Source organism: Phyllostomus hastatus, unplaced genomic scaffold, assembly GCF_019186645.2.
Source record: "Phyllostomus hastatus isolate PE091 unplaced genomic scaffold, TTU_PhHast_1.1 phas_scaffold_755, whole genome shotgun sequence".
NCBI classification, from domain to species: domain Eukaryota; kingdom Metazoa; phylum Chordata; class Mammalia; order Chiroptera; family Phyllostomidae; genus Phyllostomus; species Phyllostomus hastatus.
The window spans coordinates 12,106,966-12,134,939 of NW_025334039.1; the positions used below are offsets into that span (position 1 = coordinate 12,106,966).

Consider the following 27,974-nt stretch of genomic DNA (forward strand, 5'->3'; position numbering starts at 1 on the left):
TAGATTTTTATTTTCATTGTATTTATTGTTCTACTTTTTAAAAAATTTATGAGGTATGATCCTTGATTAAGTCCTTTATAGGGACTATCATTTCACCAGAGTACAAAAGTGTTAAATAATTTAGTCCCCTCTGATCTTCTCTTCATTTTGCCTTCATGTGTAAATACTGGAGAGTTTTCTAATTTTTTTGGCTTCAATGATCCCTGTGTTAATGGGTTTTAATCATAATGCTCATCTGGACCTCTCTGGAATTCTAGCTTAGAGTGCCTAGAAGTTAGGTGAAAATTTCCCCTCCGATTTCCTACCATTATTTTCAATGCAATATGATTAAAATCAAATTCATCACATGTACCATATTCATCAGATTCACTTAGCATCTTCCCCATCTCTGTGAATGTATCCACAATTTTCTAGTTTTCTGACTTTACTCCAAACTTTGGGGATATTCTGGACTAAGACTCTCTGTTTCTGGTCACCAACTTTGCAATATGTTAATAAAATAGCTCATCTTCTCTCTTCCTCCTCCACCACCCTGCTCTGTTTCCATCGTGGTTCATGTCTGAATGATACAGCAGCTCAGCTGCCCTCCCTGAGTTCCCCCAATTCTACTTTATCTTTCTTTCTAAGACCAGATCAATTTTCCTAAGCCTACCCTTTATTCTCATTCCTTGTCACTAAACAGTCAATATCTTCCTATTATATCACATTAAAATTCTTGTAAGATTTCAACATTTCCCACCAACTACTTTATCCTATCCAAGTTCAACAATATTTTGGCTTTTATTATCCTAGGAAAAAATATATATATATAATATTATATTATTCCTTATTGTTTTCTTAAGCACTCCCTTTGCTAACTATATCACCTAGCTGGCTGACATAAAAAAATGAGAAGGTATAGTTGACAAAGTCATGCAGAGTCCCTAACACCCCAGATTCATCCCCACCCCCATGACTTTGCCCATACTGACTCCCCATCTAGGGTACTTTTTCTGTCCTAGAATCCCTCTTGGTGCCTCCAGGAAGCCTCCCCTCTCCATTCCACCCAACACTGATCTCCCTCTCTGAATAGCCACAATGTTTATGGTCCATATTAGACATAATTATTGAATAGCCTGCTATTTCCTATCTGTCCTGCTTGTTTTCTTCCCAACCAGACCATAAACCCCTTAATGGTAAAGACGAGGCTATATAATTCTTTGTCTGCTTCACAGTGTCTAGCAAAAGGCACTCAATACTCAATAAGTATTTGTTGATTCATGGAAATGGGTTTATAGTAATTAGGCGAGGGGTAGGAGAAAGGAGAATGATCTAAGTCTAGGTCACCCAGACAATTATTTGGATCTCCAAGTCAAGGTCCTCCGTTTCTCTCCTCTTCACGATTACTTTACCTGCAGAACTGAACCTCCTCGTCAAACTGTGAGTTTTCAGGTTGCGTTCCCTCCTTCAGCTGGCTGACGTTAAAAAAGGAGAGGGTATGGTTGACAAAGCCATGCAGAGTCCCGTTGTGACTATAGGCATACTGGTACACAAGGCGGGGGATAAAGTCGGAGGTGACAGCAATGACAAAAGCCTGAGGAACAAAACCAAAAGTGTTTGAGGAGAGGTCAGGGTGGATGCTGTCCAGGTGGCACGGGTTCCACCTGGCTGAGAGACTGTCCCTTCTTGGGCTTGCCATCCAGAGGTGCTGCTCTGGTTGATACAGAAGTCCTTACCTCTGAGCTCATGAGACTCAGCTTTTGAGTTCTCAGCTCATGAAAAGCCAGCTGACTTACCTGGCTTTTCCACTTTTGATATGTGTAAGTAAATCCATAAGACAGTGGCTGTCAAGAGAGTAAGTTACAACCACTGTAGAAAATGATGCTAAGCCATTTTGGGCCATTCGGTGCTGGAGGGAATAAATCACCTCTGAGATATTTGGTACTGGCCAATCCAAAGTAGAATGGAAGATTTTTTTCTGAAAAAATACCAATAGTGATAAAAATGTCACATAGGTACCATAGGCAAGGACTCTGAATGACCAGGTACATCTGCCCTTGAATGACACCCGAAAGCCAGGAATACCAAGGATGTGGTTCCCCAATTCCCTCAATTTGACCATTACCTCTTGGCACTTTCTGGCACATTGTATAATGGAACTGGTTCTTTTGTTCATTTTACTTAGGAGAAGTGAGACACAGAGGGGAAATGAATGGGCCCTGCTGGATGGAACCACACATAGCCAGCACAGCGTCTGGCATCTCTAAGCAGCCTATAAACGTCTGTGGAGCAAACCAAATGACAAATGAATGAGTCCGTGTATGAATGGGGAGGTCCTTTCTGCAAAGAAAACCTTAAATCTTTTTGGCAAGTGTTTATACTGTGTTCCACACCAACAATTAAAGCCCTTTTTTAAAAACGTAGTTTAGGTATTGTTTTCTAAATGTATATATGACTGTGGATGGCCATAACCATATTTGAGAGTGAGTGACATACTTACATTAATCACAGCTACCACTACTGAGCACTGGTTAGCTGTCCTTTTATCATCATGTGTGACCTCCAGAGCGATCCTAGTTGTGGGTCCTCTTGTCTCTCCCATTTTTACAGATAAGGGAAGAAGTCAGGCTGGGAGAGTACAATTTCTTTCCTTCTATTGTATAGATGGAAAGTGTTTAGTACTCAGGGCCTTCTTTTTTTTTTTTTTTTTTTGTAGACAGAACTTCCAATTAGCTATTGATCTAAATTTTCCCAAATTGTACCTTGTTTCTCAAAATCAAAGTGTTTCCTACATCAAACATTCAAAAATGCAATGTGCTGATTCTCTCTGCCTCCCTCATACCTCTCCAGCCATTGTATGTGTTCTCACTAGGGAACCGGGTCCCAACCAGAGTCAGCGGTCCTCTCCCAAGGGAAAATGGGCTGTGGATTTCTTGGTGTTCATTGAGCTGGCTGACATGTTCTTGGGAGACTGCGAGAGGAGGCCCTGCCTGGCCACCATCTGTACAGAAGGCAGGAGCAAAAGGAGCTGTTGGCTTGGGCCCAGCAGGATTTCCTTTGAAATGTGGACGTGTCTGGCAAGGTAGTTAAGGAGGTCACAACAGGTAGGACCCCTCTTCTCCCATGTCCTATCTTCACCTATGCAGTGCCAGAGTCCATGGGGATAATTAAGACTTCACAATGACAACTTGGAGGAACCGTAATTAGGAATTGCAACCTGGGCAAGGCTCCAGGTATTGTTTAGCTCAGGAGTAGAAAAGAAAGGAAAGAGATGGATAGATACAAGGAATTCTTTCCTCATTAGTCTTGGCTCTGAGCAAAGACCTGATTTTGGCTTTTAAGGCAAAGTTTTGCATTCTGGTGGGTAATTACCCTTCTTTCTCTTAGTGAAATTAACAATTAAGTGGCATTGTTCTGGCAACAGCACAATGAATTAGAAAGGCTTCCATGCATTATTAACCAGGGAGCTGCTTTAAATAAAGCTCTGAATGGAAAAGGCTGAGATGTAACGAGGGCTAGCGTCTCACTTGGAAGGCCTCAGTCCCTCAGGAAAGCCCTTCCCACAATGCTAGGGTGTCATGAATATAAGCACTTACATTGCTGATAACAGAGAACTTGCCGATTCCAGAGAGAATGTCAAACCAGATCCCTGTAAGACAGAAAGAAGGGTGTCTGGCTCACTCCCACCCATGGCCCAGTGATGACAACCTTGCAGCTCAGAGTGATGCTTTGCAGGGACATTACCAAAGAAGGTTTTCTGGGCTACCCAGCAGTGGGCTTGTCTAGAGAGGCTGAGGTGCTCCTCTGTAACACAGCCTCTGAAAGCCTGCCAGTACCTGAAGATTTGAGGATGAGGAGGTCAGAGGGGTGAAGAGGCAAAGGCTTCCCCAACACTCTGGATTCCCATCAGCATGAGGGTGGTGGGGCGGGGGAGATGGGTCTTCCACCACCTCTAAGCAGGGGACATACCGATATCTTTAGTTCTCACAGCATCTGGCCGTCTCAGCTCCGTGACAAACTTCTTTGCATCAAGCCGCACTTCAATGACATTGTTGAGGAGGGCGAACACAGGTGCCAGAGGGAAGGAGGCCACAAAGAGGGTGACAAAGCCAAATTGGATGACTGAAAGAGAGCACAGGCATGAGAAGCTTCATGAGGAAGAAGCAGGACTTAGATCAATTCTGCCTTGTATGTTATGGCCCTAGTCTCTCTGTTGTTTTTGTTTGTTCTGTTTTTAATTTTTTTTATCCTCACCTGAGGACCTTTTTTCGATGCCTTTGGAGAGAGAGAAAGTGAAAAACATTGATAAAAGAGAAACAATGACTGGTTGCCTTCTCATACATGCCATGCCCAACTGGGGATTGAGCCCACAACCTAGGTATGTGTCCTAACTAGGAATTGAACCCACGACCTATTGACCTATGGGAGGACACTCCAACAAACTGAGCCACATCAGCCAAGGCCCTGGTCTCTTCCTATGGGTCTCTTTCCCACCTTACACTCTTAGGCTCCCTTTTCCTCCTGCCCCACAGTCATGGGCATTTCTCAGTTCCTGCAGGCTTATGGATCAATGCCATCACTTGGGAGCAAAGTGCTGTACTAGGACAGTGAGGAGACGAGAGAAAAGGAAGTCTTGTCTCTTTCCTTTCCATCACCCTTTATCTCCAGTCATAAATCCTGGCCACCTAACTCTAAGGTTGACAAGCTTTATCAGGAAAGGTCCAGAGAGTAAACATTTTTACATTTACAAGCCATCCGATCTTGTCACAAAGAATTAACTCTGCCATTGTAGCATGAAAGCAGCTATAGACAAAATGTAGGCAAATGGGGTTGGCTGTGTTCCAACCAAACTTTATTTACAAAAGTAGTAGAGAAGTGGGCTGGATTTGGCCCATGGGCCATGTTTTTCCAACCCCCGATATAACTTAAAAATATCATCTCCCAAATTTGGCCTCATCTCCATATCCACCACGATCATAAATAAAGGCGGTGGCCTTTATTTAGAACGTTTATTCATTCATCTTACATTTATTGAGAGTTCACTGAATGTCAGGCACTGTGCCAAGTATTTAAGGAGGCAAAGGTCTGGTTCTGCCTTCAAGAGGCTGGGTGTAAGCAGAAAAGAGAAATGTACATAAAGATGTGCAACACGATTTTATGTGTGTCCAGGGAGGAAGAGGAATGTACCAGAGACAGTGGAGCACCAAAGGAGGGAGAGCGCAAGCCTGTGCAGGGTGGGTACTAAGGAAAGTCTCCACGTTGAACACCTGTGCTTAGTCTTGAAAGATGGGCCTGTCATTCCAGCAAGACTGGATTAAAGAGAACATTCCAAGTGATGGAAGCAGTGGGAAGATCGAAGTGTAGGCAGACTGTGCCAATCAGATGGCTATAAGCAGTCCAGGCCCTCATTTCCACCTGGACAACCTCAACAACCGCCTCGCTGGTCTCCTTGTCTCCAGTCTCCCCATGCTTCTACCATCTCTATGGTCCTGATTCTGTCATTTCCTCACTCATAAAAATTTCTGTTGGATCCCCTCTATGTACCGGATATAATCCAAATTCCTTATCTTGGGACACAGGTGCTTTACAGTCTGCTCCCAACCTGCCTCTCTAGGCCCATCTGCCAATATCTCCCGCACAGTCACCATGCTTCTGCCTTCTAGCACTCTGAACTTCTCACCCTCCTGCTTTTTCCCTGAACGTGTTAGGTCCTTCCATCCATTCATGCAGGAGCACTCACTCTCCAGCTAGCAAATTCCTATGCATCCCCAAGGCCATTCAAATGCTAACTCCTTGGTGAAGCCCATTACACCCTCCTCAGCTTCCTGCCACCTTTTATGCATGCCTGTCTCAGCCATCCCTGAGTGCTATTGTGACTGATCCACTCACATGTCTTATTTCCCACTAGAAAGGCAGGAACTTCATCCATTCCAGAGGCTCAGTACCTATTTGCTGATGCAAATACAGCCCCAAGTTCCAGAGAAGTCTCAATCTAATAGGACTTCCCCAGCCCTAACCAGTGTAGCTTAGTTGGTTGGGTGTCATTCCAAAAGCAAAAAGTCATGGGTTCAACTCCTGGGCACATGCCTGGGTTTGCGGGTTCAGTCCCCAGTCAGGGCACATATGAAAGACAACCAGTTCATATTTCTCTGTCACAGTTGATGTCTGTCTGTCTGTCTGTCTGTCTGTCTCTCTCTCTCTCTCTCCCTCCCCCTCTCTCCAAAAATACATAAATAAATAAAATATGCTAAAGGAAAGTTATTTAACTTCTCTGTGTCTCAGGTATTTCAACTGTGAATTGATGATAATAATATGACCCACCTAATAGGATTGTTATAAGGGCAAATGCTATTGCATATACAAAGTGCTTAGAACAATGTCTGCCATTTAATATTTATTCAGTAATTTTACCTGTTATGTGTAATTTTACTCTTATTGGAATAAATACCAACACACACAGATAGCTGCTGTACAAAGTCTGTTTGGAAAAAGTCCTACCATTGTTAATATGATGAGAATGGTTTATGTGACATTGATATAACCTGGCAGCCAAAGAGAGTGAGTGGTCTGGAATGCCCATGCATGAACAATGACTTCACTGTACTAGTCAGTGGGGGTAGTAGACAACATTGAATGAGCATGTGTACTGTGTGGCTGTTGCATTCAAAATGACTGAGAGAGTAGAACAACGAATCTGCATCAAATTTTGCATTAAGCTTGGATAGTCCTCTGTAGAAACTATTTGAATGATTCAGAAGGTCATAGCTATGGGCTACTGGTGACTGGCAGCTTCATCACGACGATGTGTCTTCTCATGCATCACATCTCGTGCAGTTTTTTGGCAAAACATCAAATCACCCAGGTGATTCAGCCCCTTACAGCCTAGATTTGGTGCCCTACAACTTCAGGCTTTTCCCAAAACTAAAATCACTTTTGAAAGGAAAGAGATTTCAGACCATTGATGAGATTCAGGAAAATACAATGGGGCAGCTGATGGCGATTGGGAGAACTGTGTGAAATCTCAAGGTGCCTACTTTGAAGGGGACTGAGGTGTCATTGTCCTATGTACGATGTTTCTTGTATCTTCTTCAATAAATGTCTCTATTTTTCATATTACATGGATGAATACCTCCAAGACAGACCTTGTATACCACATACTTATATGCTAAACAAATACCACTTTAAGGTGAAAGCACTGAACAAGAAGAGTCAGGAGGCCTGACTGCTAGTCTTGGATATAATTGGCCACATGCCCCTGGGCAATTCTCTCTGTTTCGACGGGCTTCAGCATCCTCATTGATAAACTAGAGAGAATGGGTTAGATGCGCTTCAGGTCTGATTTGCTATGATGCTATGACTCTTGTTCTCTTGGACAAGACTCAAGATTCTAGGTCAGTGTGATGTTCAACCTTTTTCATCTCATGGCACACATAAACTAATTACTAAAATTCTATGACACACCAAAAAAATATATTATTTTTTTGCCAACCTCACAAAAAAATTTGGTTTAATTTTTAATTTTGGTTCATTCATACTAGCCAGCTATTGTGCTGACTCTTGTCATTTTTTTTAACTTTACAATCTAAGGGAAAAGAGGTCAGTGCCCCTGACTAAATGGTCAGGTATTATATGTTTTAAAGATTCTTGTGGCATACCAGTTGAAAATCATTGTTCTAGAATATTCAAATCAAGAATATGATGAAAAAACAGAATACAAAAATACAAAACTAAAATAAAATAAACAGAAGTTCACAGAGGGATAGCCCTCATCATAGCAGAAGTTTCATGAAAGAGAACACGCAGGGGACCTTTGCACAATGGCTTTTGACCTGGCAGGTTGCTTGTGCCCACAGCTGTGTTATGGCTCTGATACACCACTGTCACTGCCATGTTCTTGATGCCCAGTGAATGCTCAGCAGGCCCTAAAAGACTGACAGGTGCTAGTTGGTGGCAAGATGCACCAGAAGGCACAGATTTGTCAAGGTTGGGCCATGGAATGATGGCCCGGCCAGCTGGAAGGCCAAAGGGGGTTGGGGTGAGGTTGGGGAGAAGAAATCTTCAAAATCAAACTCTGGGAGCCAGTTCAAAATGCAGGGTCTATAGCATCTTTTAAATGAGGCTTTGCTGAGGAATTTTAGAGTTAGGGGTGGGCATTAGGGCCAAGGGGGTAAAAGGGGATGGAATTAACAAGGAAAGAAAAACAGATGTTAGACTGCTTTTCTAAAACCTATAAAATGCATGTCTAGGTTTATGTATATATATGACTATATCTTTGTGTATAGAGTTATAAGTTGATCTTGATTCTATGAGCTAGTCCTATAAGTGTAAATGTTCTTCCCATAAGTGACTTCCTCCAACAAAACTGCAAACTCTTCAAAGGCCCCAGCAAGGGCTTGGCAAGGTGACTGATGGGAGTGGGGAAGGGGCAGGTTACTTCTGAGCAAACATAATTATATACAGCATGCCTTTACCACACTCATGCAAATAGCTCTAGGAAATCCAATGTCCTTCCCGGGTTATAGGAAAAATGGGACTCGCCACTCCTCTCCTTTCTTTCACGTGAACTGCAAAGACAGACATGAACCCTCTCCCCTGGGCTTGCCCTGATGGTTTGCTTTTCTACCTTCACAAACTCTCCAGACACAGGCTCTCTTGGTCCCTCTTCTGTTGACACAAACAACTTCTAGAGATGGTTCAATGCTAATAGTACCCATAAATTATCTCAACCCACAACACAATGTCTCATTTCTTTCCCCAGCCATGTAAATCTGTGTGTTCAGGACTGGGCAATCTCAAGGAAGGGGGTTCAGCAAAAGCCAGAGGTGCTGAGCCTGGAGTGACAGGACACTGTTGTCCCATCTGCTGAGGTCACTCCCTGGTCTCCTGGATCAAGAGAAGACTTTCTCTGAAAATGTCCCAATGCTGTAGGTGTTGCCTCCTTGACCTGGGGACCCTGAGCATTTCCATGAATCAACCCAAAGAGGCAGAAACTAATAGGAAGTTTTGTTGTATCTTAGGGAGAAAACAAAAACAAAAACAAAACATAACCTTGTAGCATATAAATGCCAAATCCAAGACTCACTCTTTGTAGTCAAAGGTCTAAATGCTGTATCAGATGGGCTTCCCTCTGGGTTCACTTCAGAGGACACGATGATACTGGCCTTCACTAACACCAAGATTTGCTTCTAAAAACAGCCAGCCTCCATTTAGGATAAGAGCAATGCCAGAAATCCTCAGTGCACTACATAATAGAAGCCAGCTTGGCTTGACCAATAACAGATTAAACCCGGCCAAGTCAATTAAGGAGGAATCCATAGTTGATTTTCAGCTAAATCTTTACAAAGCCCGCTATAAAGTGCCCCAGAAATGCTGAGCTGGAAGCCGAAGGACCGGAAATACCCCTGGGCACAAACCCCATTGGTTTTCTCTTCTCGCTCCCAGCAACCAGGGGCTTTTTAAAATAACCACCAGCCCTATACTGCCTGATGCTGGAGACGATTAAAATCTTGGCCTTGATTACCTGGGCTTAGGTTAAAATAACAAAGAGGAGTGGATTAAATAAAACAAGATGGCATCCAGCAATGACATCCCAGGACCATCTGTTTAAAGGGGGGAAAAGTATATATTTGGTAGAATAGAGTGAACTGGCCAGAACTGGTGGAAAATCTCTTGATAGAACACAATTCTGTTCTGTTATTTATTTATTTATTTATTTATTTATTTATTTAAAATTCTGCAGTAAAAATACCTCTCTCTCTGTCTCTCTGTCTCTCTCTGTCTCTCTCTCTCTCTCTCACACACACACACACACACACACACACACACACACACACTCCCTCATACATCACAGGAGTCCAAATCCTTAGTCTGGCATTCAAGACTCTTTGTGACCTGACCCTAACTTATTTTTCCAGACACATTTCCTACCCATCTATACTCTGGTCTCAAGGCTAATATTTAGCTGCTATGCTTGGAGATCAACTATGACTATTTTCCAACCATTTCAAAGGCATTTGTACTTCCCCATACTCACCACGTTTACCACATATTTGAGCCTTGGTACATGCTACAACTGTCTGCAATTTCTCCTCTTTCCTTATTTGCTGGATGAATTACTATTTATCTTTCAGGTTCAACTCAAACCTAACCTTCACTGAAAAGACTCTCCTCAACTCTAGTCCCTGCACCTCACCCAATGGGCACCATGGGCAGCCTCACTTCTCCTCACTCCCATAATGTCTTGCACATGTCACTCTGTTTCTTTGACTTGCTCTCTAGATGGTAAGCCCCTTGAGACCATGAACATATTTGATTCTTTTCTGAATCCTCGCCTTTTAGTGTGGCTCCCATCCTCATAGCAGATGCTCAGAGGTTATCTGTTTCATAAATACAAACTTATTCTCACCAGCTGTAAACACGAAACAAACACAGTAGGAGGCAGACAACTAAACTGTGTGAATGGAAACCATTGCGTTAGTGATGGAGAGGCGAGATGGAGACATGAAGTACAAACACCTCCTCCACACAGCAGTTCTCAGTGTGGAAATTTGCACAGAGCACTTTGAAGAAAGTTGGAGTAAAAAGTCAGTTGGGAGAGTCTAATTCTAATGGAAATAACTATAGTTTTGTTTTTAACTTTCCATAGTTTAGTAAAAGCAACGCAGTCTGTTTAAGGGGATTGAAAACTAATAAGCAATACAATGCATAACTGAGGGACATATTGCTGTGAGTTTGTCTTCTAACCCAAGAGGCAGATACTCAAAAGATTCAGCTAGAAATGACTCATTAATATAAACACTCACATAAAAACACAGCCAGGGAAAGACATCACTGTTTACTTCATTAGCTCATATTTCAAGGACGTATCCAGTGTAAAAAGGAAATACAAGTGTTGATTGACTAAGATAATGAGAAGATAGGCATGAGCTGGTTCTTTAGCATGGTCCTCTATTGCACAGGTGGCAAACACAAGCCTACAGGCCGAATCCAGCCCTCCACCTTGTTTTATCTAGCCCAGCACCTTGTTTCTGCCCAGTGGCAGTGTTAAGTTCATGCTTAACTGTTAAGGAGTAGTTACATTAAACAGTCCTAAAATTACATTAGGCCCTTTGAAGGCAACTGTGAGGCTGATGCGGTCCCCGGTGAAAATGAGTTTGACACCCCTGCTCTATTGCTTAGGGAAACAGTAGAATTCTTGACAGAAATATAAGAGGGTTCTCGATATCCATCATTCACTCATTCATGCACTCATTTATTCAACAAGCATTTATTGAGCACATTGTATATCCTGGGCACCACACTCATTGCTAGAAAACAAAGATGACTACATGACTATGTCATCCTTCCAAGAGCTTGGAGTATGCAGTGGGGAAGACGGGCATGTAAACAAACCCTGCATGTGCCATAGAGTTAGAGCTCTAAGGGCAGCATTAACAGAGTGCAATGAACCACTGGGGCAGGAGTTACTCACTCTCACCAGTAGGTCCATGAAGGCTTCACAGATTCACCACCACAGGCTTGGCTTGACAAACAAAAGAGGCATCTGAAGATTTGCTACATGGTTTATCTTTCCTTCAGATTCACTGATCCAAATTCACAAACTACTTGGGAAATACAGACAATAAGTGGAATTCCCTTTCAATCTGGATGGAGTACCCTGGGGTTTATACAATGGATCAGGCTCAATTCAGAAACCCTGAAAGTCATAACAGGAAGGAACATGCTTGAAGGTAACAGCTTAAGTATTGAGTTTACTGCATACAAATCAATGTACCACTGAGACAGATCAGCAAGGCACATTTTCCTCATTTCTTGGTGATTAAAGGAGACTTAGTCCTCACTTTTTCCTCACCCCCACATCCATGATAGAATATTAGCTTCTTCAGAAGCAGAGAGAACCAAGGACTTATTGAGAGTCCTGCTATTCAAGAAGTCAAAGTCTAGTTAAAACACTAAATCTCAGGTTGACAGTGTGAACAGACCAGTCCATGAGAAGCCCTCTTCTCTGCCTTGGGAACAAGGGTAGCGTCATGGGAGCCTTCAGAGATAAACCCTGCCGATGGCCACAGAAAAGGGCAGGAGAATGTGGACAGGAAGCAGTTAAAGGCATGGATACTATGGTCTTCTAGAAGAATTGGCCCATTATTCCTCTTCCATGTCCTCTAAGCAAAACTCCAAACCTCAAAAATTATGGAGCTTCATCCATCATGTGAGGTCCATATGCTCTCAGGTTTACAAATAATCTTCAATGTCAAGTATCATTATCTCCACTTTACAGGTGAGAAAACTGAGTCTCAGAGAGGTGAAATAATTTTCTCAGGGACACACACCTACCAATTGATGAAGCTGGGAAACAAGATAGTTTGTGATGTCAATCAAATTCAGTATCCTTTTACCACAGAAAAAAGTAAATATTTAACCCTAATGCAACAGTGTCCCTTCCCCCGCCCTCATTACTCCTCCACATCTGAGGTTTCCTTTACTGGATCTTCTATAATACAGTCTGATTTTTAATCTTATTGTACAAAACTTTCATTCTCCAAACTGTCTTTATTCACATATACATGTCTTCTCCCCCTGCTGTTTTCTGTGTCATTGCTCCCATCCGCCCTGCACTTATGTCACCTCAAAAATCTTACATCAGTGGACCTAGTTCAGCTTCTTAAAACTAGACAGAACTGATTTGATGAGATCTATAGTTATATTTCTGATTTCCAGGCAACAGCATGGTGAATTTCCAGTAAATGTTTATTGAGTGAACCAAGAAATGACCTGGCTTACTCACTCTTGTTTACTTTATCCACCTGCAAAACAGGAATATGAGGGCCAGTTATTCATCCATCCTGCTTTTCACCCATCCATCCTCCCATCTGCTCATTTGTGGGCTGTGGTCACACAGTCAGTGAGGTGAAAGGTCAATGAAACTAGTCACGACTGAAAAGATGTTCCCGAGCAACAAATCGTAACTGAGGACCTTCGTTTGCTTTACTCCTTTGCCCTTACATCTTCCCAAAAGGCTATGAAAAAGTCAAACAGAAGAACACAAATTAGATTTAGAATTTTAGAAAAAAGAAAATAAAGTACAGAGAAAGGAGGGAAAAACAAATGTGCAAACTCTAAAGACTCATAAATAGGGCTGTAGTTGAGCAACAAAGTTCACTCTGAGCTCCCTAGTTGTTAAAATGAGAAGAGGAATTGGAAAATGATGGAGTTTTCATTAAGATTTAACTTAAAAGACTTTCTTTCTTTCTTTCTTTCTTTCTTTCTTTCTTTCTTTCTTTCTTTCTTTCTTTCTTTCTCTTTGTCATGCACTCAGGAGCTTTCTTGTGGTACACTGAGGGATGTGGTATCCAGATATATCCTTCCTTCTTTTAAGTGTTTATGGGGAGGGGGACTCCTATCACAGATAATGACAAGCAATGTACACTTCAGAAGCAAAAGGAGAGGGATGACCTGTGTGACTCACGCTACTTCTCAGAAATACTGGAATGCACTCCTGGATAATGCCTGAACTGCATTCAGGTGTCATTTGGAGAAGATGGCAGATGCCTGATTATCCAGTGGGATGACTCAGTTTGTATAAACAGGATGGTCCAGGGAAAGGGATTTCCTTGTTCTTGGAGCCATTGCCTTGTAGCACAAACACTTGGAGTTCTGAGACAGAATATGCAGGCTTCAGTGCTGATGGTTGGGCAAATATTCTGGAATATTTTATCACTTACAGCTAAGTCACCCTTGGGACTAGTTTTATATATTCAGCCTCTATGGGAAGCTTGAAAATTACCCAGTGTGATCCCTACCACCCATGACCAAAGAATATCAGTTGGAAAGAATCTTGGGTGTCATCTAAGTCATCGTTCTATCTGAAGCCTCAGTCCCTTCTATTCTTTAATAAGAGGCCACTTTTACCTGGTCATTTCCAAGGTAGGGTACCTAGTGACGTCTGCAGCCAGCTCTTTCCATCGTTCTTTATTCTCTGTCTCCATTGTATGTTACTAAGACTTTAGGGCTATTTGTTATAAAGTGTCATCATAGCAGTAGTTGACTATGACATGGGGTGTTTTGCCAGAACTGCCTAGATAATACGTCCATTATTTTGTGTTGCTGGAGAACTGCCCTATTCAAGAGGATAGCATTCCCTAATTACGAGTACTTCAAAATAAGGAATCTTGGCCCCTGGAGGCAGGCAAGGGGGTAGACTGTCCCAGCTAAATCAATGCAATCAGGGTATCTGGAGAGTTCTGATGAACAATGATGTCTCTAAAGTCCACCTATCCTTTTATCTTCAAGGTCCTCACCAAAGGATGACCTTTTCCATTCTTTCTTTGTCTTCCTTCTTCACCAAACATTTATTGAGCACCTACTGTATGCCAGGGCCTGTGGTTAAGTGCTGTGAAAAAAATAAGACACAAACCTTGCCCTCAAGAAGCTCCCACCACAATTTAGTGAATAACATGAACCTGGGCCACTGGTGTTCAGGTGAGAAGAACTGACAATTGCATCACTGATTTATCTGATAAAGTGGAAATGAAACTTTATCAGGAGATTCTTTTGGAACTTGTCAGTAAACTCTTACAGGATTAAATTGAGGCTTATGTTTTTATGCCAAACTCCACTCTGTAAAAGTCAAACTGTTTCAAGTGTCCAGATAACTTCACTAGCAGCTCTTAAAGCGACTGAAGCATTTCCTCTCATCAGACTCTGAGGAAAACTCTGCAACTTTGAAGCCCCATTTTGGGCTTGGGGACAGTGATGATTAATGTCAAGGCTTGCTCCTGGGCCAGCATTCTTTTCTCCCCTCAGAGATGGGGGGTGGGGAACAATCCTTGAAGTCCTCCTTAGTAAGCTCTTCAGGAAAACGGTTTGATATTGGAGATTCCCTCGAAAGCTTGCTGCTCCCCTCACAGGTTTTTCCAGCTTAATCCCTCACTCTCAGGTTTCTCTTTGTCTGGAGCCAGCCCATCCCCACCACGGATCCTGCCCAGAGGTAGCTCCCTCCCCTCAAAGCCCCCTCCCAGCCTTACCCTCACTCCCAGCTTCCCCTTCACCTCATGGCCCCTCCCCCATGCCTGTGGGCTCTGGGGCCCCGGTTCCAGCACAATTTAGAAAAACGTAAATATAATACATCTCTCCCTGCTGCCTCCCTCAACTGATGACCTGCCTCACCATTACAATTGACAGGCTCCAAGTGGGCTCAGCGCACTTCCTGTCTACATGGGTGGTCCTGGGGATCACGGGGAAGGAAGCTGACAGCTGAGAGCAGGGCCAGGGATCACCATGTCAAGCACACCGGAGGGAGTGGGCTGCTTTGGTTTCACTGCTCTCATTTTTGTTCAAAGTTATAAGACAAGGGCCGTTCTGGAATTGGGGAGGTCTATAGCTTGTTGAGAAGGAAGGAGAAAACCTTACTCCACCCCATCCCTTCACTGAAGCCTAAGTTCCTGCAGGTCCTGAATAGTCTGGAAAGGGGCTGTAGATTCAGGTCCACTAATGAGTCCTTGAGGTGACCTTGGGCAACTGGCACCACCTGTTCAGCCTCTTGGCTTCCAGGAGCATTGTCCAGCTGGAATGTATAAACTAAGATGCCAGCACCAGAAGAGACCCTGGAGGTCACCTGGTCCAGTAGTTTGAAACTCTTTATCCTTGTCGAGACGGTCAATGAAAAATGATTATGCACACCACTCACTTCTATTGGTGTAGCCAGGCTTTGAAAAGTACCTTGCTCTCTCACTCAAAAATAATCTAGGAATGTGAGAATGTGAGGATGACATGGACTGTTTTACTTTATATTTTAAAAATGTATTAGTAGTAGTAGCATCAATTGTGTAATAAGTTATATTACTTGTGACTTATTACGTAATTGATTATGACCACATTAGAGTGGGTTGCATCTCTGCAAGGAAAAACTCACCATCTGGTCTAATTCCCTATATACTTGACCCTTGAATAACACAGTTTGAACTGCACAGACTTTTTAAAAACTTAATGGTACCTATAAATGCAGTATGGCACTGTAAATATATTTTCTCTTCCTGATGATTTTCTTCATAACATGTTCTTTTCTCTAGCTTACTTTATTGTAAAGATACAGTATATAACACATACTAGATAAAGGCAGAGCTGGATTAGCGCCCAAGAACAGCCTGGGAGGATGGGAAGGAGAGCTCCTGCTCTCACTCTGCCCTGCAGTGATCATATGAAGATAAAAGGGACCTTCCCTTTGAAGACAAGGGGGCAGCGAAATCAGAAGTAGTGGCATGAGTACTATCACCAAGTCTTAGTTTTCCATGAGGATAGCAGAAACAATTGCCTTCATCTAAGTTTTGACATGCGTGGACTTCGATCTTCGCTCCCACCAAGTTGTTTCCCAGAGCTGCTACCTAGGAGCCGCGTGGATGGGTTCACATTACACCTTCTCTTATTTCCCTGACTTCCTCACTGGAAAGGAGTTCATAATAGGCCTGAGATGGGGGAGGGGAGAAGGCAGAGGTGATGGGGGGGAGGAGAGTGAGGGGAAGACACGAAAGGAGGAGGAGGCAGAGAAAGAGAAACAAGGATAACCACCGTTCTTGATAATCCACTCCCCAGATTAGCAGCCCATTAAATGAGAATTGATGTCAGCATTGCTAGAAGTGGGATTGTTTCAGCATAGGAAAGAGAAAGGGGATGCTAGATAAATGACAGCCCCATTTATTCAGTCATTCAGTGGCTCCCTTACTGGTTTACCCAGGCTGTGGCAGTGCAGTGCAAGGCCCTGCCAATGGGGAAATCTACCCTCAGGAAAGTAATTGCGAACAGACATCACTAATTTAGGAAGCAGTTTGTCTGAAATACTGTGGGGGAGGGGACTAAAATTCTGAGGATTGGGGAGGAGTGAGGTTAGGAAGGCGGTGCTTTGGAGAGGAGGTGGCTTAGAGCTGGTTTTGATCACGTGAATGGGAAGGCACAGGGAATGCCAGGGCAAAGGGGAATATGCAAGGTCAGGCATGAAAGGAATGAAATGCAGGCTGTGGGTGAGAAATGGTCTGTGGGGTTCACTGGGGCTGGACCTAGGACACGTAAAAGGGCCCAGGGTTAGGTACATTGATGGGATGTCCCGTGAAGGCCTTGTTAAGGATATGGGACTCTAGGGGTTTCTGAACAATGGATAATACCAACACTGCCCCTCACAAAGAATAAAAAGGGTAGCAGTGGGTTGGTGTTTGCAGGCGCCTGTGTTGAGGGTATAGTAGACAAAGCATGAAGTATAGGAGGCCGAGAGGCTACCCGCAGGAGCAGCTTCCAGAGATACTCCAGCGGAAAGACCCACCCGCTGGACAAGGATCTGTGGAGACAAAAGGATGAAGGAACAGGGATGTGGTACTAGTTTCTCAGCCAGGGCCTGGAAGGTGGTGGGGCCAAACATGTAGTAGAGAACTCAGAAAACAGTCACAGGAACTAAGTCTCCCGCCAGGAGGGCTGAGAAATGTTTTCCCTAAGATGAATTCTCTTCCTGACCTTGTCTAAAGTCCAAGAACAAGCCTGAGACAGTGGCTGTTTCCAGTCCTGCATCTGTGCTGCCTCAGTAGGACGTTTCTGAAATCTGAGGATGTTCAGTGAGTGGCCATCACAGGCCAAAGGAACGCAAGAGTGGACAGTTCTCTTTAACACCTCTGTGCTTGGTCAAATGAAAGCTGCAAAGACCTCCCCTCTCTGCAGCAAGCAGTCAGCTTCATTTTTTTCTATGACAATGAGACCCTTTCCTGCTACTTTTTGCCCATTTCTCTCTACCACTAAATCCTTAAGGCCGGTAGGACCTGGGCCCATTTGTTGCCTCTGTGTCCCGGGTACCTGACACACAATTACCCTCAGGGATGGCTTGGAGGCAGGTCGGGGAAGGGGGCCGGTGGTACAGAGAAAAAGACTTGAAACTGGAGTTGAGCTTAAATGCAAGTCTGAGTGAGAGCATTCCGTTCTGTCCACTTCCGCTAATGACTTGATCCCTGAAGGCAAAGGAGCAAATTAAAGCCAGAAGTGACTTTTCTTTGAGGGAAACCCGGATAATAAACAGGGTTTACTTTGGTCTTGGGAGATGAAAATTGCTGCATATTAAAAATACACATAAATATGTCCACAGTGGAAAGGGAGGCTGACCCAAATATCATAGAATAAAGAGAAGTGGGGTCTCTACTTCCCAGCTGCTGAAGGGAATTTAAAGAGCCTTTCATTGAAGAAATATTTTATTGAACTCTTACTATGTTTCAGGAACTGTGATGACTGTTGTGACTAGAGAGGAATAAGGCTCAATCTCTGCCCTCAAAGCCCTCACATTTTCTCCTATATCAAAGCAAGTATAAAAGAAGGGAGGAACTGAGGATGGGAGAACCAAAAATGCCTCCAAGAGGTATGTGTGAGCCTGCACAGCTCAGTAAGATCTTGTTGCAGGCAGACAGGCAAAGTCAGACCTGGTAACAGTGGAAAACCAGATGCGACTCTGCGGCACCATGAAGGACCTGCAACACAGGAGTCAGCTCACGGATGCCGTTACATGCTAGGCTAGGGGACTTAAATCTTTTCTTGAAGTCAGTAATATTGAGGATTTTAAATAGAAAAGATAACATGTGATCAATATCACCATGATTCTGCAAGTTTTCCCATCAGTATGTGTATCAAATGCAATACTGGGACAAAACTAATGATTCCTCTCAGGAGAAACAGGCCTTTGTCTAGGAAGACGTCACAGAGGAAGCACTGGGAAAAGTTTAAAGATGAGTTTGAAATATTGAGGCCAACAATGTGGAATGAGGTGGGCACAGGGCCTGGGAATCTCAAGCTTACTGCACACTGATACTTCTTCCATATCACCTGACTTCCAGTTACTTAATAATGTGTACTCACTGAAAGGATGTTTTGTATATTGCCTGTGGGTAGGTGAACTCAGCATTCAGAAAGCAATTTGGTAAAGTAAATTAGGAACCATACAGCAGCCATATGTCAAATTTAGTAATTACATCTGTGGAAGTCTGTCTTGAGGAAATAATACTATTTCCAATGTGCAAAACATTATATGTATGAAGCTAGTACATATTAGATCATTAAAATAGGGGAAGAATTGGAAAATGAGCCTACAATGCACTTCCATTGGAAGATAGGTTATAAACTATGGTACATTTATGAGATGGGTTATTTATTATGCAGCTATTTCTTTTGAATATTATGTGACAGCTTGGAAACTGTCAGTCATAGAATGCTAAATAAAAAAAGAGAAATAAATGTGTGAATATGGTCACAACTTTATTTTTAAAATCACACATGTAAGAAAAAAAGGGTCTAAGAAATAGCACCAAAGTGTTAATAAAAGTTGTGAATGAGGAAAGTTTTGGGAAATGATCCTTTCTTTTCTCTATTTTCAAAATATGATTGTTTTGTTCCCTTATATTCTTATTCTGTAAGTAGGGTGTGTGTGTAATCTATAGAATGAATTTCACTCTCTATACTCTTAGTGTGAATTTCTTCCAGAAATCACCGAGTCATCTAGTTTTTGTTTTTTTCCTCTTCTCATTAATTTGTAAGTACCCAAGTTCAAACACAGAGGGGCTGTCTATTCAATGACATGATAGCTGACAAAGGGAAGCATGTTTCCCTACACTCTGCCTTTCTAGGGCCTAGGGTCATTAAGAGAAACAACACTTGACACTAAACCTAGTTTTATATATGCTAGACACCCTTCTAAGAATTTCACAGATATTAATTCATTAAATACAATAATCTGCCATGGCTGGTATGGCTCAGTGGATTGAGCACCAGCCTGAGAACCAAAGAGTCACAGGCTCAATTCCCAGTCAGGGCTCATGCCTGGGTTGTGGGCCAGGTCCCTGGTAGGGAGTGCTCGAGAGGCAACCACACATTGAGGTTTCTTTCCCTTTATTTCTAAATCTCTTCCCATCTCTAAGGATAAATACATACATCTTTTTTTAAAAAATACAACAATCCCATTAGATAGATACTATCTATCATTTTTTAACAGCTAAAGCAAATTGAGACACAAGGGTTAGCCACTTACTCAAAGCTGCCCAGCTAATTGGTGGTAACACTAGCATTTGAGCCCAGGAAGTATAGCTAAAGGGCCTCTGCTCTTAATCACTCAAAAGAGGAAGCTTTGAAATAATCAACTATCTAGACAGACAACATGTAAAACCTACACAGATAATTGGGCGGTGGGGGTAGAGGACTAGAATTGGATGGTGGAGTTTGAGAGACAGAGCTCAAGGATTTCTCAAGTAGGCCCTTTCCCAGATGGAAGCCTCAATTTCTGGCAGCAGCTTCTTTCTGAGAAGATGGCAGGCATAAAATAGCATCTGAGATACCAGTAATCATCTCTGTGTAAATATCTGGTTGGAGAGGAATTAGAGGTAGCACTTCACTAAAGGTGAAAAGAATAAAGGAGCTATGTGTTTACATAAACTGGGTCTTCATATTTTCTTTGCCTATTGTTCCTGAAGCAGACACAACAAGTTTCCTCTCTGGTGAGTTTACTTAGTACACAAAGCTCAGGCTTTGCCTGGAATGTTATGTCCATAGGGCTAGAGCAGAACTTTTGAAGTCATCTAATGTAGACTGTGTCCTTCTCTCTACCCTTACCATACATACATACATTTTTACACACAGAAGAGAATAGATATCCATTAGAAATACGGTAACAAGGGAAGTACCTGGTGCCCAGAGAGGCACTGGTGGCCCCCTGTTGAAAGTGATTAACCAAAGGAGGCAGGAGTCATTATGGAAATACAATGATATTAAGTATTGAGTGATTCTTTCATTGGATGTGATTGATGTTTCTCCAACACCCTGGGTTGAGTAAATGTTTAGATGATATGTCTGACCTCTTGGTCCTTTGTTTTTAATTCATTAGTTCCAAGTCTTCTCGAATATCCACCTCAATAAAAGATCAGGATTATTCACAAGTAGCCAAGCGTTTGAGGGCAGCTGGTCTAAGCAGGGATACTTGTCATAATGGGAAACTCATGGCTTCTGAACCACATGTAAAACCACCATGCTCTATCAGTCTGTATTACAGGCACCCCTGTTTAAAACCTTATCCAAGAACAACCAGAGGCTCAGTAACTAGAAATCTACTTATCACCCCCTACACTAAACAGCCCCATGTTTTTTAGGGAAAAGTTGACATTTTACCCAGCCCTACCTGATCAGAGTTGGGGACTCTTCTATCTATATTCTCCATATCAAAGATGTACCCTTGTCCTAAGTGTCACAGGACTACTTTACTTTTCCTTAATGGAAACTCTACCCTTAAGTTTCAGACTTCACTATTTCTCTTTCAGCTTTATCAATGAAAGAAGCCATGGGAAGGGACCTGAGAGACCAAACTTCTCATTTGGAGATGTGGAGAGGAAGCCCAAGGAGAAGAGGGCATCATCTTAGTATCGACTTGGTGATAAGAGTTGTCCCTGGTTTTCAACCCAGGGTTCTTTCTGCTTTACACTCAACTTTTATGTGGCTTTTGAAGATGACTTTGGGTAACCAGAAAGCCCAGGGAGGTGTAGTGGCTGCCCCAGTCATTTCCCTCCCCTCTCCTCACGGCTCTCCTAGACCCCTTGTCTGAACCTGCACCAGGAAGGAAGGATCACAAGCTCTTACTCATTTCCATGTACTCTGGAGTCAGTCCAGTGTATGGTTCCAAGCTGTAGTCTCGGTCCCACTGCTCTGAATGCTTTGAATGGGCAGAGTCCGTTTCTCCAGGTTCTGTCTCATCTTTCAGCTTCCGAAATAGTTTTTTTAGCTTCCTGGAAAATAAATGGACCAGTCACCAAAAGCTTCTGGAGGACAGAGTTAGTTTTGCAGACAGAAAGGAGAAACAAACTTAAATGTTGACGCTGAAGTCAGCTCTGATCCAAGGACAGATAGAGGGATACTAAGGAGACTACATTTCTCTTAAAGATAACCTAAGAAGCTCCTTTATTATGGTAATGAAAGGCTTCCCCACAAAGGATCAGGAAAGAAACTGAATTCTTGTTGCTTATTAAAGCAACAAGAGAGTTGGCCTTTCCTGCCAAATACTAAGACAGTCCTATTATCCAACAGGACAGTCCTAATATCCCCTCTCTTCATGGGGAAGAGAAGGTGTCCAGAAAATAGTAGAAACATGCTTTCCTCCAAACTCAAACATTTTCAGGTCTTACAAACATAAACAGCATCATCTTTCTATTAAAGCCAAGCTAAACACTATCTACCATTACTATGAGTGGAAATCAATCCTCTCCCATGAATTTACATGCCAAATCTCTAACCCCCAGGTGACTGTATTTAGAGACAGGGCTTTCAGGAGGTAATCAAGGTTAAATGAGGTAAAAAAAAAGTAGAGCCCTAATACAATAGGATTGGTAGTCTTATGAGGCAAGGAAGAGACAGTGATTTCTCTCTCTCTGCTGTATGAGGACAGTGAGGAGGTGGTTGTCTGCAAGCCAGGAAGAAGGCCCTCACTGGAAACTGAACTTCGCCAGTTCTCCAGAATGCTAAGAAAACAGATTTCTCTTGTTTGAGCCACACAGTCTGTGGCATTTGTTATACAGCCCTAGTGGATAATCACATGCAGGAACTTTTTTTTGGTCTAAATGATAACAAGACAATAATGACCCAGCCTCTCAGCGTTGGTATGAGGACTAAATGAAACAATGTTTATACAATTTTTAGCACAATACCTGAACATGGTAAGCATTCACTAGATGGTAGTTATTATTATTTTAATATTAAATGTTAAAATATACCTGAAGGTATATAGCCTTTGCATACTTTCCATTGATACACAATATAGAGAGAATGAAATTAGGTGAAGGAGCAGACTGCCAACTCTGCTAACTATTCTAGGAGAAAGTTTCTAGGAGATAGTTGCGAGGACAGCTAACATCAGAACAGACAGAATCAAAGAGTTGAAAAATTTAATGGGATTTTGAAGTTCATGCTCCATCTAAATGCAGGAAACTACCCCTGCCCTCCACATTCTTTACACAAGATCATCCAGCCCCTGTGTAGCTATTTCCAGACTGGTACTCCTGTTAACATTAAGCATCTCATTCTGTTGTTAGAAAGTGCTTCTGACAGTTAATGAAAATCTCATCACTCAAAATTATGTTCTAATCAATGTCTCTCTAATATCATTTGCCATCAAGAAGATGCAGTACATGTAATCCTGACTTCTGGCCAAGATGGAGGCATAGGTAGATACACTTCGCCTCCTTGCACAACCAAAGGAAGGACATGAACTAATTTAAAAAACAAAAAATAACCAGAACTGCTAGAAAGTCAAACTATATGGAAGTCCTGACAACTAAGGAGTTAAAGAAGAAATATTCATCCAGACCAGTAGGAGGGGCAGAGATGGGCAGCTGAGGTGAAGAGGACTCACAGCAAGACAGCAGCTGGTGGACCGGATAAGGCAGCGGCTGGAAGAGTGGGCAGTCCCACATTTGCATGCAGATAAGATGAAATGGGAGGAACAACTGGGGAGCGAGATAGAATAGGCAACCCAGGATTCCAATGCGGGGAAATAAAGCCACAAAACCTCTGACTGAAAAAACCTGTGGGGGTTGACGTGGCAGGAGAAACTCCTAGCCTTACAGGAGAGTTCATTGGAGAGATTCACAGGGTCCTAGAACATACACAAACCCACCCACCTGGAATCAACACCAGAAGGGTGCAATTTGCTTGCTGGTAGTGAGGGAAGTGACTGAAAGCCAGTAAGAGCTGAGCAAGTGAAATCATTCCTTCTCGGACCCCTCCCCCACATACAATGCTCCAATGCAGTGACATAGGTTGCCCCACCCTGGTGAATACCTAAGGTTCCACCCTTTACTACATAAAAGGAATGCTGAGATATAAAAATATGGTTCAAATGAAAGATCAAAGCTCCAGAAAAAATACAACTAAGTGACAAAGAAATAGCTAACTTATCAGATCCATAGTTCAAAACACTGGTAATCAGGATGCTCACAGAAGTGGTTGAGTATGGTTGCAAAATAGAGGAAAGAGTGAAGGCTATGAAGAGTGAAATGAAGGGAAATGTGCAGGGAACCAACACTGAAGGGAAGGGAATTGGGACTCAAGTCAAAGGTCTGGAGCAGAAGGAAGAAATAAGCATTCAATCAGAACAGAATGAAGAAATAAGAATTCAAAAAAAATGAAGAGAGGCTGAGGAACCTCTGGGACAACTTTAAATGTTCCAACATCCAAATCATAGGGGTGCCAGAAGGAGAATAGGAAGAGCAAGAAATTGAAAACTTACTTGAAAAAATAATGAAGGAGAATTTCCCTAATCTGGCAAAGAAAACACACTCCCAGGAAGTCCAAAAACTCAGAGAGTCCCAAAAAAGCTGGACCCAGGGAAACACACCAAGGCACATCATAATTACATTACCTAAGATTAAAGATAAGGAGAGAATCTTAAAAGCAGCAAGAGAAAAGGAGACAATTACTTACAAAGGAGTTCCCATAAGGCTGTCAGCTGATTTCTCAAAAGAAACCTTGCAGGCAAGAAGGGGCTAAAAAGAAATACTCAAAGTCAAGAAAGGCAAGGACCTACATCCAAGATGATTTTAACCAGCAAAGCTCTCATTTAGAATAGAAGGGCAGATAAAGTGCTTCCCAGATAAGGTCAAGTTAAAGGAGTTCAACATCAGCAAGCCATTATTACATGAAATGTTAAAAATACTTGTCTAAGAAAAAGAAGATAAAAAATATGAACAGTAAAATGACAAACTCACAACTGTTGACAAATGAACCTAAAAGAAAAGAAAAACAATGAAAATAAAAACTAAGCAAACAACTAGAACAGGAACAGAATTAGAGAAAAGGAGATCACATGGAGGGATTTCAATGGGGAGGGGGAAGGGAAGGCTAGGGGAAAAAGGTACAGGGAAGAAGAAGCATAACTGGTAGGCATAAAATAGATTTGGGGAGAGATCAAAAATGGTATAGGAAACAGAGAACTCAAAGAACTTATATGTACAACCCATGGTCATGAACTAAGGGGTGGGGCATGCTGGAGGGTTGAGGATACAGGGTGGAGGGGGTATGAAAGGGGAAAAATTGGGAAGACTGTAAAAGCATAATCAATAAAATATACTTTTAAAAAGAATTATAGGAATAAAATTTTATGGCAATTTACAAAAAGAGAACTTAGACAGGATGCAGCAAAATAGAGATACTCTGGTGGGGGAGTAAGTTTGTAAGGTGTTTTCGAAAGTAATTAAAAACATGACTGATCTAAAAACATTCATTTTCTTTGTTGTAATTTTCTCTAGGGAATCTGTCCTCAGAGAAGCCCTTAACACACAAAAAATAATTATTTACAAATATCCATTATATTTTCACAAGCAAATTACTGCACATTCTTTACATTGGACCTTATAATTTAATACAAATGTTTTTGGCCTCAATCTTATCTTCAGTGCAATGATATGTTAAATTTGGCAATGCATGTGAAACTACTTTTTGACTTAAAGAATGATTTTATTACTTACAATGGTAGTTAACATTTTAGGAAGGTTAGAGTTTCCACTTTAGGGGAGTTAATGTTTAATTATTATTTTGATAGCAACTAGTAAGAGGAAATAGTATTCATGTGATTAAACAAATTAGAATATACTCAAGAATTCTTTTTAATGGTTCAACTTTTTCATAATGATTGAAATGAAAAAATGATTTTTATGAAAAAAATTTAAAGGGTTAAATTTTGGCCTATTGTTCACTTATAATATATATTAACAAGCTTACTTATGAAGTGAAATAGTCTTAAGTATGATGTACGATGTATCTGCATATGAAAATGGCATGCACAAAGACACTTTAGTATGTATGGGAGCTGTACTAGAAGATTTATAAAGCATGTGGAATTGCACCTAAAACTGTGTTATTAGTGACTGTGCTTTTGTTTGTTTTAGTAGATGAATGAATGTATTTGGTGAAAGTTACTTTGGTTTAAATATCTCTTTTTAAATGTGTTTGTAATTTGTACTATCAATGGGGGTATTCTCAGACTTCAGGAGTTGTTGTCAAAGTGGGAGTTTATTTTATAGAATCATCTAATGTGATATACCAATTTTTATAAGTGATATTTAGATAATTCTAGTAACTGTATATTTGAAAAACTATTAAAATGTTTTACATTAAAAAATTTAAAAAGTTTCAGCCCTGGCTGGCATAGCTCAGATTGAGCGCAGGCTGTGAACCAAAGTGTCGCAGGTTCGATTCCCAGTCAGGGTACATGCCTGGGTTGCAGGCCATGACCCCCAGCAACCGCACATTGATGTTTCACTCTCTCTTTCTCCCTCCCTTCCCTCTCTAAAAATAAATAAATAAAATCTTTTAAAAAATTTTTAAAGTTTCATAATTCATAAGCTATAGTTTCTTGGACAGTTATTAAAATTCCATAAACTTTAGTTTCTTATCTGTGAGAAAATGTCAACTAGCCCATGGGGCTAGTCTATGTAACATGCTTCACTTAGGGCTTGGTACATGCTAAGAGCTCACTAAATATATCTATCATTGTTCCTATTATCATTATCATCATCAAAGGAGAATTTAAAGAATGAATTGAGATTCATAAAAGCAGCAGTAAAATAAAATATTTTATGATAAGTTAGCAAACAATAATTCTGTGATAATAAGAAATTGAGAAAAACCCAGATGGAGCCTAACAATTCTGAAGCCAAATAGTGTGGACCTGCTGAGACACTATCTGAGAGGATAAAGAAAAACATTAAAAGAAAGAGAAAAAGAGAAGGAAAGAATGGAGGGAGGGAGAGGAAGTGGAAGGAAGGTCTAGAACCAGAACTCAAATTGAGACTTTTTCTCCAGGTACCAGTAATCAGAAAACTTGGCTAAATCTTTAGTAAAAAATAGTGGTTTTAATTAAACATGGAACACTGAACACATGCATATATCCCTATCTACTTTTGAAATGCTACGAAAACGACGGTGAATTTTAAAATGTATAAAACCACAAGGCTAGAGAAAATAGTAGTGTATGAGAGTTGTAATGAATATCTTGGAAGGTGAACAGTGGATGAAGGAGTTAGCACAGCTGCTATGGTTGAATACCAAGTGCCCATAGTGAAAGAGAGCAAAGAAAAGCAAGCCAACTCATGCTGCAAAATCTCAGAAAGGCTCAGAAGTTGCAGGCATCAGGTATCACCAAAGGCAGGGGTAGCAACTGGTCAATGCCCTGGTTAAGGAATAGTAGGCCCTCATGTGTCTGTCCACCCATATTTCCCAAGTGACTACCACTTCCTAACATGAACAGGAGCAAAAAGTATATTTAGAGGAGAAAATGAACCAGGAAAACTCTAGATCTGAAATAAACCCAGTAAAATGATAGGAAGTTAAAAATCAATAAGCTCTCAGGAAAAAAATAGTAGAAAATACAAATGAATGGAAAATAGAAAAGAGAAAAAATTAATCAAATCTATGAACTCCAACATCTAATCAGAAAGAAAAGACCAAGATAATGGTGGGGAAGAAAATACAAAACGAATATGAGAAAATGTCCCAAAGGTGAAGGACATGCATTTTCTGATTGGAAGAACCTACTCAGTGTAATGGCTAAATAAAAAAGGGACCTCCACCAAAGCACTTCACCATGAAGTTTTAGATGTCTAAGAATGATGAAAACGATTCTAAACGTTTCCTAGTCCAGAGGGACAAGCAAAGATTCTCTAAAAATTATTTGGAATCAAAATATTAGAATTCTCAGCATCAACCTTGACACTAAAAAATTCTAGGCGAATGATTTTAGCACAGGATTCTATACCCAGCCAAAGTATATATCAAGTGCAAAGGCAGAATAAAGATATTTTCACACACGCAAGTTTTCCTAAAGATATCCTTCTCTGCACCCATTCTCATGATATTCCAGGAGAATGAAGCAAACAAGGATATAAAGCAAGAAAGAAAACGATATATAATCCAGCAAACAAGGAATCCATCAGAAATGGAGGCATTAG

The 27,974-nt window shown here is 41.6% G+C and overlaps 1 protein-coding gene across 5 annotated transcripts in view; it reads right to left on the reverse strand.

Annotated features, from left to right (window-relative positions):
* The window catches only part of ANO2 (anoctamin 2), a 311,269-nt gene that overhangs the window by 12,745 nt on the left and 270,550 nt on the right, over window positions 1-27,974 (reverse strand). For all 5 annotated transcript variants that reach the window (XM_045826458.1, XM_045826456.1, XM_045826457.1 and 2 more), the window contains 4 exons: window positions 21,616-21,761; window positions 3,949-4,101; window positions 3,576-3,628; window positions 1,392-1,573 (listed from right to left, as the gene is read on the reverse strand). In XM_045826458.1, coding sequence (XP_045682414.1) covers window positions 1,392-1,573; window positions 3,576-3,628; window positions 3,949-4,101; window positions 21,616-21,761 — 534 coding nt within the window. The remainder of the gene's footprint in view (window positions 1-1,391; window positions 1,574-3,575; window positions 3,629-3,948; window positions 4,102-21,615; window positions 21,762-27,974) is intronic.